The sequence below is a fragment of the Austrofundulus limnaeus genome, unplaced genomic scaffold, assembly GCF_001266775.1.
Source record: "Austrofundulus limnaeus strain Quisiro unplaced genomic scaffold, Austrofundulus_limnaeus-1.0 Scaffold90, whole genome shotgun sequence".
Classification (NCBI taxonomy): domain Eukaryota; kingdom Metazoa; phylum Chordata; class Actinopteri; order Cyprinodontiformes; family Rivulidae; genus Austrofundulus; species Austrofundulus limnaeus.
In genome coordinates, this window is record NW_013952492.1 from 64905 (window position 1) to 81826 (window position 16922).

The following is a 16922-nucleotide window of genomic DNA, read 5'->3' on the forward strand; positions in this document are numbered from 1 at the left end:
AAATAAACATTTGAAATATATGAGTTTTTATGTAATGTATGAATATAATATACAAGTTTCACTTTTTAAATGGAATTACTGAAATAAATCTACTTTTTCATGATATTCTAATTTTATGACCAGCACCTGTATCTTCATCACCATTTACCAGACCTGACCTTGAGAAAATAATACATACTTCTAACTGACTAGATTGTAATTCTCTTTATGTTGGCATTGGTCAAGTCTCCCTTTCCCATCTCCAGCTTGTCCAGACTGCTGTAGCTTGGCCCTTAACAGGAACTTGATTTGAGCATATTTCACCGGTCTGCTTTATAAATACATTTGACTTGATATCTTCTTTTTTGTCTTTTTCATGAAGACCCTTAGTTAGACATGTTTTAAAGACACTGTTTATCCACCTGTTTGGTGAGAAACTCATGCTGCTTTTGTTCATGACTGAAAATTTTGTTTTCCAACAATGACAAAAACCAGAAAAACAACTTAGTATTTAGCATTATTGAGGCATTTTGGTAAAGTCACCTGCTTCGATCCTGATTGGCTGGCAGCACTAACCACTCTCACCTGTTCTGGATCCTGCTCATCAGCCTGTTTGGTGGATCAGACTTTCGCTGAAGCATCGCTTACTCTTGGGTAAAGCATCTCAGCTGCAAGCTACTCCTGTTAACCAGAGTTTGTTTAGCATTTGTTTGTTTACTTACCTGTCTCCAGGACTATAAATCCCCGAGTGCCCCGCGATCCACCTGTGCAAACCTGCCTGTGAATAATTACCTGAAKAGCCTCTCACCCGACCCAATCTGTGCACTGCCTGTCTGCCTCCACCGACTCTGGAACAAACCCTCACCTGTAAATACTCACCTGAGAACCACTTACCTGTAAATACTCACCTGAGAAACTCTCACCTGTAAATACTCACCTCCACACTGAGCCTCCTGCACCAACCTGTAAGAAAGACAACTATCTTCTCTCTCATTTACACATTGGATTATCTGGACAGTACTCACCTCTGTAAACCTTCTGCTCCAGGTTCTGTCCTGCTTCACCTGTAAATAAAAACATCTTTTGTATTCCCAGTCTCCTGTCTCGATCTGTTACTGGGTTTGCTCACATTGACTATTTCTCTGCATTCTGATAATTATTCTATTTTGTTCATTAGTTTTAATTTACAAATTAAACAGTTTCTTGAAGTAACATATCACCCACCACCTTTCAGATTTCGCCAGAGTTTTGTTCTAGGATCATTTTGTTATGAAATTTCAGAGTTTTAGCCATTTTTTTGGTTTGTTTTGTTAAAGTCCGTTTATGGAGGCCATTTTGAATTGGGTTGTTTCCAATGGTTTACCACTTGTAGGTACTTCCTGTACGTTTCATTTCATTAGTTGCTCAGTGAATCATGAGATTTTATGAACACGCACATATGCACAAACATGACCCTTTGGCGGCGGGCGCCTGCATACTTTATATGTTCTAGGTGACTCTTGTGTGTAACCAGTTCTTTTAACAAATAACTAAGAAAAACCTGGAGAGATGTGTTGCTTTCCTTTTTTTTTCTGACCTCATAACTACGTTTTTTTTAATCTAGTAAAGTAAATAAGCAGAATGCAGAGATCTGATGACTTGGTAATTTTTTTTCAAATGTTTTGTTGCAAAAGCTTCAACTGAAGCTGCTTCTGTTTGTTATGACAGAAACAGCTGGATAATATTTTTTCATTAAAGGCTTTTAGGTACTTCATAAAACATTTATTGATCTTCTCTGACATTTGTAAACAGACTCAGAATCAGTTCCTTACTTTCAGACAGACTGATTGCAAAGTTTGGTCAAACATATCCAGAGGCCTGCAACTTAAATCATTAACAGTCTGAGTAGATGCAAATCCATGCTTCCTGTGGAGTCTGATTACAGGAGTTAAAAATAGTTCTTTAATATATGCAGAGTCTTTGCTCACCATGTTAGTCTTCAGAGCCTCTGTGATTTGGTCTTTTGTCCCAGTTTCAGGTGCTCCTGTCTTCTCTCGGTCCCACCTGTTCTCTGCGGCCCTCAGCATCTCCAGCAGCTTGGTGCTGCGTTTCATCGCTCTGTCTTTGGGGTCTTCTTGTCCAGCAGCCTGAGCGTCCTGAGCTCCGTCTCTGTCCACGCAGGGCTCCGGATACTCCTCAGGTAAAGCCAGGTCCTCCCAGGAGGCACCGATCCGGTTCTTCTTCTCTGCCATCGCTCCTCGCACAGCCTGTGATGAAGTGAGCTGGATTTCTGCTCAGGTGTTTCTGCCCTTCATCGTCCACCCTCATCCTCGTGTGTTCACACCAAACACAGAGCACTCTTTGGTCACTTTGACTGGATGTGCGGCAGATAATTGACCACAGAGAAGTGTGACCTGAAAAGACACAAACATTCCTCACAGAAAAAAACAAAACAACTTTATGTCCTCACAACAACAGCAATACACCCTGCTCATGCCTGAAAAGACCAGTATACATTATATTTAAAATTCTCCAGACTTGTATAGCTGCTTCTTGTCTTTGTGTTGATGCTGAAAACATGATACGAGCAGCAACAGGAGAAAGAGGTTACATCAAAAACAAACAGGTGTGATGATTTGTTTACAATAAACCAGCATCAACAATGGCCCCGAGCTGAACTTAATGTGCTCTTAGAAAGATACAGAAACAAACTGTAGTGATTCAGCAGTGATAATGCTTTTGCTCCTGTGTGTGTTTGTTTTTGTTACTTTTTTAGGGCCATTGTTCCAATACACACCAACTTGTGAGGACCTGCTACTACTTTGAAMCAAAGCCCAGACCTCGTAAGTTCAAATGGCATTGTGGGGTCAGGGTACAGGTCATGGTCAGACTATAGAAATTAAGTGAAAATCAATGTAAAGTCTGTGTAAAGATAGAAAAACACACCCATGTGTGTGAGTGTTTGTTCRTAGTGTTCATAAAATGTTTCTTAACAGATATGAAGGAAGCTCTCAAAGTCATCATCAACTGATGTACTTTTAAAGCCAGACTTATCCAAGATGGCTGCCACAGYCGATCATCCTTACTGAACACAAACAAGACTTTTGGCTAATTTTAAAGATACGCTAAGCTTTAGTTTGGTAGGAGACAAACAGGATCACTGTTCCTTTTCAGCACAAGTTAATTTCAGTTTAAAACTCTAACATGCTTCGAGGGATAATAGAGCTTCAATTGAAAAACAAAGGCTTCAAAAATAAAGGCACGCTATGGTTCAGTTTCCAAAAAGGTGCTTTAACTAAACCCATAAATGAGTTTATTTGGATTAATGGGATATATTTCAAAAACATATTTGTGCCTCRTCATGTCAAGTTGTATCAAAGCAGATGAAAACTAATACTCGGTTGGGATTTACAGTAGGTAATATCAAAACATCTAAAAATGTGTAAAAGTTTGAAAATGTCCAAAAGCTGCACATTCAAATGCCAACATGTAGAGGAATTATTGGGTCAAAGCTGAATTATTTCTTTGCCAATAAATTCAAAATGATTTATCCATCATGTCAAGTTTGGCTTGAATAAGTGTAAAATATAAATATATAGATACATATTTTCCATACTACACAAACACAGACCAAACATTTAACATTGTAGCTGAGGAAGATGAAGAGATTTCTTCCTCTCTCTGCCTCCAGGTGCAGATGTGATCCACTAGAGGGCGAAACAATTCCACATCTGTTCTCTCCTCATGTTAGTTATGACAGTTATTAATTACATGCAGCTGTGTTTCATCCTGCACTGAGTTAAATACCAGTCTAATTTCGTTCAGCACTAAAAAAAGTTACATTTATAAAAGTGTGAACATTTTGGTATCAGTGGACGATAAGTGAGGACCTTTTATTTCTTTTAGTTTCAGCTTCTTGTTTGATTTTTTTTATTATTTTCATTTTGCACAAATTGAGACACGAGCTCGTAGTGAAACATGAAAAACACCAAACAACATGACCAAACATGAGCTTTTTATTTTCATAAAACAGGTATAAAGCAGAGTCAATATAAACAAATACCACAACCTTTTACACATTACAGATTACAAACACAGTTAATAGCTGTGAGCCTGATGTGAGTGAAAATTGAACAAACACTCACATAATACATTATTTTGAATACGATAATTACATATTTTCATTTGGTTCAATTTAAAGACAGATTTGGCTTAAACTCTTCCTGTTAACAGCTCGACATTTGCTTTAGTAATACAACATTAGTGTTACATTGTTCTCATACAGGTTTTTTTGTGTCGTCATTTGCTTTGTTGTCACATTCACAACATTTAAACACTTTTATGTAAAAAGAACCAAGAGAGAATCACATCTTTAAAATAAAACTCCCTAAAAAGAAAAAAAAAAGTAAAACACTTAAATGATTAGTCAAATGTGGTTTTTCACAATAAAGCTCAGAACAAATAAAAAAGAGCTTTAAAGAATATAATACAGTTCTTGGTCTTTACTGAAATCTTTAGAAGCTAATAAAAAGACATACTGTTTATGTGGAAATATGAAAAAGGTTCATGCACTGTTAAAAATAAAATAACTATAAAAAAAAACTGGAGGAGCACCACCACTATGTGGAGCCCTGCAAGTGCCCAAAATAAAAAGAAGCAAGAATCACCCAACTCTGAGTATACTTTGATTAAAATAAACATTTTGTGTAAAATTTCCTTTAAGTGCATGTGACATGCATTTCCTTTACACAAAAAATGAAAAAAGTCCTAATGATCAAGAAATCTGTCATAGTTTCATCCATTTTGTCACATAAAAGACTTTTAAAAAAAATTGACTTTGCTTAAATGAAACAGGAAGTGACRACAAAGGAGAAAACCCAAAAAGGCAAACTCCCAGGTTTATGTTTTATTAAACAATATTATTTGAGCTCTGACTTTCTCTTTGTCAGCGACTCAAAATGAAAATAAAAAAGCGTCAGTTTTTTCACTGCTGTCTGAGTTGTTACTCTTCGTCATCACTTCCTGTTAGTGCGTATGCAAAATGGCTCAACAACTATTCTCAATGGCCCTGTCCCAATACTTTCACTCCCACCCTCGTTCCGCCCTTGTGCACTTCAAATGCGCATTCATGTTGGAAGGGTTTGAGTGCGTAGTGTGTCCCACATTCTCCACATCCGCCCTTGGCCCCGCCCATTTTGGGTACTATTTCCACCCTTATGCGAAGACTGCATTTTTACGGACTTTGGCAAAGTTACCCACAATTCACCGCTATGTGTGACGTTTTGAATTAAAAGGCAGAAATCTGGCCATGTCCACTGAGCACCTTCCAGTTTAGTGGTGGCAGTAATGCACTTAAATTAGTCTGCCGACCACCATTAAAACCACTATAAGAAGAACTTCTAGAAGTTAGTTCTTATACTCTGATGTATAAAGTCTCCTCCGATTCATGCATTTTCTTCTCCTAAAAACGATTGCTTTTTGTAGTTGTACTATCATTTTTAGCAGTACAAATGCCAAAACAATGACCGGTCCCACCATGTTGGATGTCGGAGTTATGACGCAGAGGCACAAATCGATGACGTAATCCGTACAGTCCCGATTCTCAATTGTTTTTCACACTTGTAACCTGCGCACTCTAACACTTATGTGCACTTCGACTGAATCCACACTTCACAGAGGGGTGGAGGGTGCRCACTGAGCATATGGACTGGGCCAATGTCACAACCCTCATTCTTATCCAGACGTGAAGTTGGAAATAAATTACCTAAAAGAAACAATAAGAGTTATAATCATCAAATTTGTGGTGTTGTTTGATGTTTTTTTTAAACAGCCCCAAAAAATAATTGTAGGTTGCGTCACTATAATTACATCTTATAATGAAACTCACTTAGTGTCTCCATACATAAAAAGCTACCATTAATTTATCATTTTTTTGTAAAAAAAAATTATTTGTTTGAATTATTTAACTCACTATCTTATGACTTCAAATTAAAATGGRATTCAGTCAAATTTATTTATTTATTCTTTTCATTTTGCAGCTTTTTCTTTCATGACGCAAAGTTTCAGCTCCATCATTTGTTCCCTCATCGCCCACGGATGTTCTTGTACTGGCACAGAAGCAGGTGCTTGAAGGTATTCTTGAAGGTGGTGTTGCAGAGGGCGTAGCAGGCCGGGTTGACGGTGCTRTTGATGTAGCAGAGCCAGTAGCCGATGGTCCACAGCGAGTTGGGTATGCAGGTGGAGCAGAACGTGGTGATGAGCACCATCACGTTGTACGGCGTCCAGGTGGCAACAAAAGCGATCAGGATGGCCATGATGGTGCGCGTCACTTTTCTCTCTCTGGAAGAGTTTCCTCTTCTTCTCCACTTTGCTACCACTCTCTCGGTCACTGCACGCTTTGTTACCTGAGTAGTGAGAGCAGCAGGAGAAAAAGGCTTCTGGCATTAGTTTATAAACTGCATTGACCTTTTTTTGTTGTAAGGGTGGTACCATGTAGGAAAAGACAAATTCGAACAGTTTATTCCTTTTTGAGTTWCGGTGTCCAACATTCTCTCCTAGAAATCAAATGTTTTTACAGGGATGAACTAAAAGTTTGATCTACATTGAGTTGTTCTGTCTTTTTCTAGTGACTTTTATTTATGGGAAAGTCAAGCGTTTCCATGAGACATTGAGGATTAGTCCAAATAATCAAAATTAAAAATACAACACCTAATCACTACCGCTGTAATAAGCTGTTAGCTGAAAAGYAAAATCATGCCCACTACTGTTTAAAAATTAAGCTAATATATTTGTAGACCACARTGTTGAGTTTTCTACATACCAACTCACCAGCAACAGCGTCCGTGTGACCATACTTTGTCTGTCAGTTGCTGAATTCTGTGGAGAAGAGGGTTGCGTTGCATTTTTCCCGCCACCTGAGCTCTTGCGTGATGGAGCGACGTCTTTAGACGTTGAAGCGTGGACAACCTCTGATGTGTCCACCTGGTCCACCTGTTCGTCTGTGCAGGGCCCGCTTCCATTTTGTTGCTGCAGCATTTCCTTTTCCTTCTCATCTACAACCTGCTCCTGAGCTGGTTTTGTCACAGCATCGTTGTTCTCACACCCTTCCTCCTGGCTGTTAGAAGGSGCTTCTGCCAGACTGGTTCCTGAGGTCTTCCTGCTCTCCTTCCTCATGCGGCTGCGGCTGGCCTTCGAGATGCRCCAGTAAAGGTAGATCATGATGACCACTGGGAGGTAAAAGGCAGCTATGGCTGTCCCAAAAGTCACTGCCGGATTAGAGAAGAACTGAATGTAGCACTCGTTGGGCGCCACGGTTCTCCCGCCCACGATGAACTGCCAGAACAGAATGGCCGGAGCCCAGAGGATGAAGGACAAGACCCAGGCTGCCGCGATCATCAGGCCGGCCATCTTGGTGCTGCGGCGTGCGGGGTAGCTGAGGGGCTTGGTGACACAGAARTAACGGTCAAAGCTGATGATGAGCAGGTTCATGACGGACGCGTTGCTCACAACGTAATCAACAGCCAACCAAAGGTCACACACCACCGCTCCCAAGGGCCAGTAGCCAATCACAATGTAGACGGTGTAGAGGTTCATGGAGCAGACGCCGATAATGAGGTCTGCACAGGCCAGGCTGAACAGGAAGTAGTTGTTGACGGTCTGCAGGTTCCTGTTTACCTTTAGAGGAACAACAAGGATCAGGCTGTCAGATGGTAATCTTTTTTTAAGCAGCATGATGTATGGTCTCTCGTTTCTATTAGATTATCTCTCTGCAAAAGGGGGTGCACATGTCGTAGTCTTATCTCTCAGTCTGGTTATGCTTGTCAAGGTGTGCAGGGATGGATGCACGGATCCCACTCATTAATCAAGAATGATAAACAGAGAAAAGCCAAACCTTTATGGAGAGCATGACCAGGATGTTTCCGACGACAGTGATCAGACTCAGGGATCCAGCCACCAGGATGATGAGCACTATCTCCACGGGCGTGTAGGGGCTGCCGGAGAAGAGGCTGGTGCCGTTGGTGACTCTGGTGACRTTGGTGCTGAAAGATTCATTCTGGGTTTCCATCCTTTATCTCTGACCAGCTTCAAACTGGAGTCATATCTGCACAATCCCTGAGTGTGAAAGAATCATGTGTTTAGAAGGGTTTTGTTTTTCTATGAAGGGATGTTTGTTTTGATTAGAACAATCAAGCCCAGGTGAGCTGAGAAGATAGATGTGAAACAAATAAAGGCAGCAGCAGGTGTGTTTACTGGAGCTTTCCTCACACTCATATCAGGAACAACAAAGCTCTAATTGTATGCTGTTAAATCAGCAGCTTTATAACCTTTTTTAATTTTTAGTTAACCTTTATTTAACACCATCTCTGGGAAGTAAAACAGTTTAGTCCTGTTGGGCCTTGGGTCTTTTTGTGGGTTTTCTCCCACAGTCCAAAAACAAGCATGTTTAGGCCCAGGCCTCCCTTCATTAAAAGATCTGTGATCTCACTGGGATTTGCTGGTTAAATTAAAAAATTTTTTTAGAAAATACACTTAAGCCAGGATGAAACCCTGGAAATATTTTTTTTTTTTTGGTAAAGCTAAACATAGACTCTTATTTCTATTCACCAAAACTCTAGGTGACCTGAAATGGATCAGATCTGTTCTTAACACTTAAATAAAACCAAACTGAAGGGACAGACGCTGGAATCTGTTTAATATTTTATTTAACTCTGAAATCTCAAAATGATTTTTTGAAGGAACGCTAGTATACCTTTGCACAGAGACACCTCCAAAAAGTTTTCAAARGGGTTGGCCAGTTGGGGTCCACAGACCCCAGTGGTGGTACTCCAAAACTAAAGGTCAAATATTTCAGAAGGGTACAAGAATTTMCAAGGCATKAGACATAACATGAGACACAGTGAAGAGAGTCATCATCAAGTGGAGAAAATATGGTAGAACRGTGACATTACCAAGAACTGGACACCCGTTCAAAATGGATGAAAGTAAACTGGTCAGGGAGGCYTCCAAAAGGCYTAAAGCAACATTAAAGGAGCTGTGGGAATGTCTGGCTAGTACTGGCTGTAAAGCACATGTCAACAATCTACCCTTGTTCTACAAGGTTAAAAGAAAGAATCATCTAAAGCATGTGTCAAACTCCAGGCCCRTGGGCCAAATCTGGCCCCAAAGGTAATACTTTAAATGTGAAAATGTTTTATGGTTTCTCTTTATGTCATTGGATTTAGTTCATTCTAATGACAGCTGGACAACTTACAACTCAAGAGAATTAAGTTGGAATTTTTCAGTAATCTAAGCAACAGAGAATCAACTTAATCATTGTGTTCTGTAATTTTTTTAAAGTTAAATGATTGGATTTTTACTGAGGCTTTTTTTTACCTAATTTTCTGGATTATGATAAAATATATTGCTAAGATATAATAAATGAAAAAGTTATTGACAGAGCAAGGCATAAAAAATAAATGCCAATAATGTGTCTTTATCTGTTACAGTACACAAAACTTAATTAGAAAAAGATCATTTGTATTTCTATAAAAACAGTTTGTTGTGTAATATAAATAGACAGAATTTGGACCAAGTTTTGAATTTTGGCCCCCTTGTGCAACAGAGTTTGACCCCCTGATCTATAACATAGTATCAGGAGGGGGAAAGGGGAATAAGGTTTGTTTTCTTTGTCACTGGCACACCTCATTCTGTGAGTTATAACACACAGAGCACAAACAGATTTCCACTGGGGCCACCCACACTCCAAATCCCCGCTCTYATGAAGCTGTCAGGGTGCTGTGGTTAAAAGCATCAGCTACATATGGAGACACGGCATCTTTTAATGGGTTTCATCCATTGAAAGGGTTACATCCACCAAATGACCCGAGACAGTGAAACCAACAACAATCAGTCGTTCTCCTCTTTACTGTGAAGGACCATTACAGCGACTGTTCAGTTWAAAAACATCAGGAATGGAGTCGCAGCATTGCAATGTGATTACGTTTTGTATTCCGATCAGAAAATCAATACGAGCTGAGACGACGCGGGTCGCTGCTTACTGCTAAAGCCCTGTAAGCGACTCCATTAGGCCACATGATAAGATCATACTGTACCTGAGAGACGTTTTCTTCCTGCTCTTACAGCCCAGCTGAAACTTCATTACAGCATGTCTAACTCCATCATTTACTCATCAAAGACCCATTCTGGGACTTTTCTGGCACGGATAAAACAAACTCTGCGTGTTTGTCTACATATTGGTTCAGTCTGGTCAGGTGTAGCCGCGATAAGTCACCCTGATGGCAAAGATAGTGCAGATTTAGGCATTTATGGCGTAGATAAGCTGGTTTAGGTGTTGCAGTACATGTTTATAATCTGCTTACAAACAAATAGATGTGGGTCTGTTTTTGGAACCAGGCTCTGCTGAGCAAGTCATTATGTAAGGGTTAAAACTGTGCCTTTGTTTTAAGGCAACCATAGGATGGAGAAAAGCTCAGGGGAATTTATCAGCGTAATTACCTCCCACACAGACAGAGGGACAGCAGCCTTTAATATAAAAGTTGCAGTGCCGACAAAGTAATAATACTGACTTACAACAAACAATGTGAGGTTAAAATTTAAACACTGCCTAAAAAAACAATGTAAACATGATTCAYAACTATTGGAAAAATCCAAACCCAACAGGATGAGTTGTTTCATGTTAGGAAAGGTGATAACTGAGGGAAACAGGTGTGCTGATTACAGATGAGAGACAGGTGTGTGAAACTGGGAACAGGAACTTTTCTGCACGTTTTACCCATTTCTCTGTTCCAACTCACCTGATTCAGTGATAAAATTACTATTTCATGTTCTGCAGCAGCCTGTTAATCACTCATTCATATTGGAGCAGAGGAACAAGTAACACTTGTAGGATAGCAGCCCTGACCCCTGATCTACAGAGGAGAAACACCAATCAAAACTATTTTAAACATGATTCAATTTTRATTAGACAAACAATAATTAAATCAAACCTAATTAATCAGTTATGACGAACTTTACTTTGGTTTGTGTATGAATAAATGAATAAATGGTACTTTTGTAAAATAAAGGAAAAATTCCAGCTACAGTCAGTTGGGTAATCATGTTTAGTCAGAGTTAAATGGACATTTTCACTTGATGTTTCTTAATGAAATGATKTAGATAAAGTATCTAAGTGGTAGCTATAAGAAGAGCTAATTAAATCCCTTTAATGATCAGAAAATGGACTTTGTTTTCTTATGTTTATCAAGGACACATGAAAGGACATCTTTTATGAAAAGAAGGGCTACAAAAAGCCCAATATTACTTAATTTTAACTTAACTTGAACCTGTCATTAGATTGGAATCAGCACTAATGAAACTCAAATGAACATCATATAATATTTATTTAGTGCCAGTAAAATCAGGATTAAGTTGATTCAAAAATCTGCCAAAATAGAAGAGAGTAGAAAATGTAATAAGTTTAGGTGCATGAATTTAGAGTTTTGAGTTAAGTTTTTTATGAAAGGCACCAAAAACATCCACCATCACAGTCTCGTTTCTKTGTTTTTAAAATGTCTAAATATTCAGTCTTTCTTTTGATCTTTGACAGTAATAACGTGCCATAATGGTTTATTTTTATATTTATGATCAATTCTTCACTTAAGTCGTTCCACACAGCTCATCTTATTTATTATAAGACAAACAATCATATCCTCTACCAAACTTTTGACCCAAGTTTAACTGATGTACACAAATTTTGACAAAGTGCACACACTTTGTCAAACCTTTTAATTGTATTTCCTGTAATTCAGCTGGCACGTTTCAACATGAGTCTAATAAATGTTAAATGAATCTAACCTTTTAATTGTTTTTCAGGGTTTTGTCACAATCTATTTGATATAAAAAACAAACAAACTGAGGCAGACAAGCAAAAAACCCTAACGTGTCCTATCAGCAGGCAACTAAAAACAAATAAGGATGTGACAGAACTGACTAAACAAAAGGAACTAATCCRCGATACAGGCAATGTGATGATCTTACTCTGAACACAGGAAACCAAGAGGCAAGATATACTGAGGAAGTAAAACAACAACAACAGGTGTGCTGACTGCAAACAGAGACCCGCTGGAATCTGTGCTCTGAACTGATAAAAGCCTGATTTTTAAACCCAACAGGAGTGAACTAAAGAGAAAAATATCTTAAATCTGATTATTAAACCAAAAAAATCCCCACTGTGACATTTAAACTGTATCATCATGACATTATCTCATGTTCTGCCTATGTTGGCGTGTAAAAAGACACCAGTTCAGATGTATTAAACCCTTGTTAGTTTACTATTTTACATCACAGACAGTAAATCAACACCTTGTCCAACAGGTTTGCGTGATGTTTCCAGGTGAGAAATAACACAAGGCCAGAATCAGGACGGTAATTTGATGTTCGCCCTCACTTCTTCCCTCCATTCACGCTAATAAGACCCTCATTACTGGACCTCCCTAATTGGTATGCAGGTCTACTGGTGAGAGTCGGGCAGGGTTTCTTTAACGTGGACAGAAACATGGTAATTAGATCCAGCAGATAACGYCTGCAACAGCTGGACCGGTAATAGGCCTCTAGGATAGAGGAGGGCTCGCTCGGCTGGGTAAGCTCGGGCTTTTTAAAAAGTCTGTTTGGACTTCAATGTCGCGGGCAGCTCAGCCGTCACAGGCAGGTGGGACGACGGYGGGCTTGTTTGCAGAGAGAGAGGGGAAAAAAAGCAGTTGGTTGGATGAGAGCGCAGCTCGTAAACAGATTTTATTATTTGTCTTTTCAGGACAAACATGGTGTGAATGTGTTCCAGCTCATCAGCTGTTTGCACAGACGAGCTGTAAGAGTTTAATGTTTCGTTTGTACCAATAAGACTTGTTTTTTGGCTCTTTATATGAACAGGAGGCAGGTTTGCTGTCATTTCAAAGAAGTGTGTTCTGACCATGAATTAGTGAGAAATTTCACATCAGGCTGAGCTTTGGCCTCACACAGAGGTGTAAAAATAAAAAGGGACTTGAACTTCTAGTGCAGTGCTGCAAAAATTTAGAGGAGCTTMTGGTTTTAATTTATTCTCTTAAATCCTCTGAAGCAGGGAAACCACATGGCTTCTTCAAGAACTCAACTTGCATCCAGAAACTTTGCTCTTTCTCTGTTTGTCCTTGGAGCATCTCCTTTTGTGCATCATTCAGCCTGCAGTGGGGTTTTACAAATCCATTTTTTCCGCAATTTGATTGTCTCMTTGTATCATCTAGATCAGTAGTTTCCAAATTGTTTAGCTTCTGGCCCACAAAATAACAGCTGCAGAAACTTGTGACCCCAGATATTATATGCAAACTTTACTAATAACTGTGAAACATGGGAATAATAACAATATATGCAAACCTAACTTGATACTTTAATGCTTTTTTATTTTTTCAGTAATTATGGTGAAAATATTCTATCAAAATTTATTTGCCTTTAAACTGAATGTCTGGAAATCTGGGGACCTTTCCTTGATGTTTCATGACTCACAKAGTGTCCCCAAACCAAACATTGGGAACCACAGATCTAGACACTCAAATATCCCCAAGATATTTTTACAATTGTAGCTTTTTATATCAATATCATGCAAAGATTCTTGGAAAAAAAAATGTGTATATATATTTAAAATTCAAGCAAAAAAAAAAAAAGGCTTGTTTTTCAAAATAAAAGCTCTTACCTGCACAAGTTTGATGCAAATTCRTAGAACTGTTACTTCGACCTCATCTGCAGGAAGTTTCTCAGATGAGCTGCGCTGGTTTTGTCCATGTTTCACTTGTACTGACACACAGATGYAGAGTCAAACCAGACGCTGATGCAGCCCCTCCTCTGGGAAGAACCTGTGTGTGTTTGTGTGTGTTTGTGTGTGTGTGTTAAAGAGGCTGACAGTCAGAGCAGGGAGGAGTTGTAAGGCTGGTGTTCTGAATCCCCTAAGCTAGAACTGAATGTTTCACTGAGCAGGACACGGGGACAGATAGACACATATATACTGTATATATACTTTTTTCTTCTTTCAGGACCCTGGAGAGCACACACACCATGTTCTTATGTGGTCAAAAAGCGCTCCAGGCGGTCAAGAGGAACGACGCTGTGGCGCGAAATAAGACAGTAAAGCTCTGCTGAAAGGAGGACAAAAGGAAAGAGTCGTCCTTTTGTCTCTGTAGCTGCGGGACGTTAACCTTTAAGACTCTGCTGTTTTGACCTTTTAWCCAAACCGCTGACGCAATCTGCCCCAGTTGGTGGATGACCTTACTTTGATGGAGAGACCAYGGTCCGTTTCCACCAAGCAGAGTCGCAAACCAAACCAGGAGCTGCAACTGAAGAAATAATTACAGTAAAAGAGAACAAGCTAATGTTTAAAACACTGATCGGTTCACTGACTGAACATCACATCTTGTTCTGCTTCATTAGCTTCATGTGTCATCATGAACACAAATCAATACATTGACTTATATTTATTTGGTTTTGTGCACACAGACTCAACTTGTTTCTGAAAAGATTTCTGCACCAGTCACATTGTGTTCAGTCTAAAACCTGTGATTAACTGAATCCCTGCAGCAAACAAAAGACCTGGCATTCCTTAAAGACACGTATATCACCCGCCACCTTTTATACCAGAGTATGTTGTGGATCACTGCCCCGCCACGTCACAAATTCATCKATTTATAGTTTTTTCTTAGTCCACTGGCTGTGCTGTATGAGATATTTTGCTAACAGTCAGAATCGACTCCAAATAGTTTAACCAATATAATCTGTTATTTCTCAGTAAATGTGTTGGGGTTTAGTTTCAGCTTCTAACACACCAAGTTTTGTACGACTCATTGAATTCTTGTGTTTAGTTCAATTGGCCGTACGGGTTCATGYRATATTTTGCTAACAGGCCGACACACAGATACAAGCAGGGACATTATACCCCACCTTCACCTTTAGAAGATAAGAAATGCTAAGCTGATTTCTTAAGTAAACCTGAAAAACAGTCGTTGCCCACGAGAAAGGAGCTTCATTTTGAAATTTTACACATAATTATTGACAGAATCCTGTCACGGTGCGCAGGAAGTGGATCACCAGGAGACACGAGGAGAACACAAGGAACGGACCGAACACGGCATGTAAAGTTCATAATGCTCAGCTGGTGGGTTGGCAGAAACAGGATAATATGGACTGTGGCTGATGGGCAGAGTGGTTGCAGCTGTGACTAATGAGACCAGGAACAGGCGTGACTGAGAGAAGCGGCCCAGAGGAAAACAAAAAGGACAAAAACAAAAAGAAAATCTGAAAACACTAGATTGCATAATTTCTTCCTCAAAGTAAAACAGCTGTAGCTTTTATTTCAGTTTGTTAACAATAAAATGTTCTCAGTACTTTTAAGATTTTATTTCTGGTGCAAAGGTCAAATTCAAAGGGTCGCATAACCCGCCCTTATTTTATAGCTCATTTAGCAAATATTTGAAATTGTGAAAGCTGTGTGCAGACGGATCCAAACAGACAGACTGAGGATGTGAACTGAGTAAATCTTTATTTAACTAAACAAAAGGCAGGAAGTTAAAGACAGGAGGTCAGAGCTGATTGAAACAGAACATAAAGTTAGCATCGTAAAGTTCAAATAGCAAAAACTATCGAGACATATTTTATTTCTGCTGAAAAGCCACTTTATAGTCTCTGTTTTCTCTGTAGCTCTTTCAGAAKGATCCATCCACAGACTTTCTTCTCTTCTCTTTATAAAGAAACGGCTCGAGGCTGTAGGAAAAATGGGTCGTCTCTGGCTGAAGCTTCAGCTGCTGCTGAATAAAGATGGGTCAGACGTAACACCAGGAGCAAACGGGACATACGAGAGGTTTTAGTTTCGTTGTTTTTACTCATGTTTGGTTATGTTGGAACAGTACAACTGTGAGGATTACAAGAGGGAGAGGAGTTGAAGTGTCAGGGCGTCTTGTTCATGAGTGATGGCAGGAAATGGTTCAACACATTTATTCCCACCATGTTTCCTGTCGATTGACTCTGCTGCCATCTGGAGGACTGACGTCTCTCCATCACGTTTCCTCAGAAGTGTTCAGACTGCTGTCACCTTCAGAACGCTCACTGCCCTCTTTTTTTCATCTGGAAAAACTAAACTAAAACCAATAACTGGAGGTAATCTAACAAATCAAATCACAATCTGTGATTTCTTTTTTGAATAATCTTAAATCCTGATCCAATGGCAGGATTTGGCAGCTGATGGAGGTGCTCCGCTGCCATGGAGATGACCATCCTGTCTGTGCGTGACGTCAGCTAAAAGACTAATTAATGTGGAAATGACGGGTGTGAATGTGTTTTATTGAAGGATTGTTGCTCCCACCAGGATGTTTGATTTTTTTATTACTCTGTTTTCTGGTTTATGTTTTTTTTTTTCCAGCCTTTCTTGGATTTTGGGGGAATCGTTTGTTTTTTAAATTGTTGAAATAACTTCATTTTGTTATAGATAGACTAGAGACGATCTATTTTACTATGATAGATAATGTAATTATAATTTTGAGGACTAAAGTAGCAGATTCTTATCAGAGGTGTCACTAGGTTTTAAAGACAAGGGGGGCTTAGCCCCCAGGAGACGCACAGCATTTTTGTATATTATATATTTGTATTGTGTGTGTGTATGTTATAAAAAATTCCCTTCTCACCATCCGCGGGTGGTCTCTTTCATCCTCTGAGCTYGGGTCCTCTACCAGAGGCCTGGGAGCTTGAGGGTTCTGCGCAGTATCTTAGCTGTGCCTAGAACTGCACATTTCTGGACTGAGATGTCTGATGTTGTTCCTGGGATCTGTTTCAGCCACTGCTCCAGTTTGGGGTGACTGCCCCGAGGGCCCCAATGACCACAGGCACCACTGTGGTCTTCACTTTCCAGGGGTCTCATTTATAAAGGATTGCGTGGAAACCATACTAAAAGTGAATGTACGGCCAAAAGGCGGAAA

General features: G+C 39.5%; 2 protein-coding genes and 1 long non-coding RNA gene across 3 annotated transcripts in view; 1 reads left to right on the forward strand and 2 right to left on the reverse strand.

Annotated features, from left to right (window-relative positions):
• The window catches only part of LOC106520276 (adenosylhomocysteinase 2), a 14811-nt gene extending 12507 nt beyond the window's left edge, over positions 1 to 2304 (reverse strand). The window contains exon 1 of the mRNA XM_014012252.1: positions 1947 to 2304. Coding sequence (XP_013867706.1) covers positions 1947 to 2210 — 264 coding nt within the window. The 5' untranslated portion in view covers positions 2211 to 2304. The remainder of the gene's footprint in view (positions 1 to 1946) is intronic.
• On the forward strand, positions 2070 to 14373 carry LOC106520278 (uncharacterized). Its single transcript, XR_001310535.1, has 3 exons — positions 2070 to 2158; positions 2735 to 2801; positions 13995 to 14373. It is a non-coding gene; the product is annotated as an uncharacterized LOC106520278 (long non-coding RNA).
• Positions 3957 to 13789, reverse strand: LOC106520277 (muscarinic acetylcholine receptor M2). The gene is made up of 4 exons (XM_014012255.1): positions 13658 to 13789; positions 7850 to 8070; positions 6787 to 7632; positions 3957 to 6362 (listed from the first exon to the last, which is right to left on the reverse strand). The coding sequence occupies exons 2-4, from the start codon at positions 8021 to 8023 to the stop codon at positions 6042 to 6044; spliced, it is 1341 nt and encodes a 446-aa protein (XP_013867709.1). The 5' UTR covers positions 8024 to 8070; positions 13658 to 13789; the 3' UTR covers positions 3957 to 6041.
• Positions 14374 to 16922: the final 2549 nt, after the last annotated feature.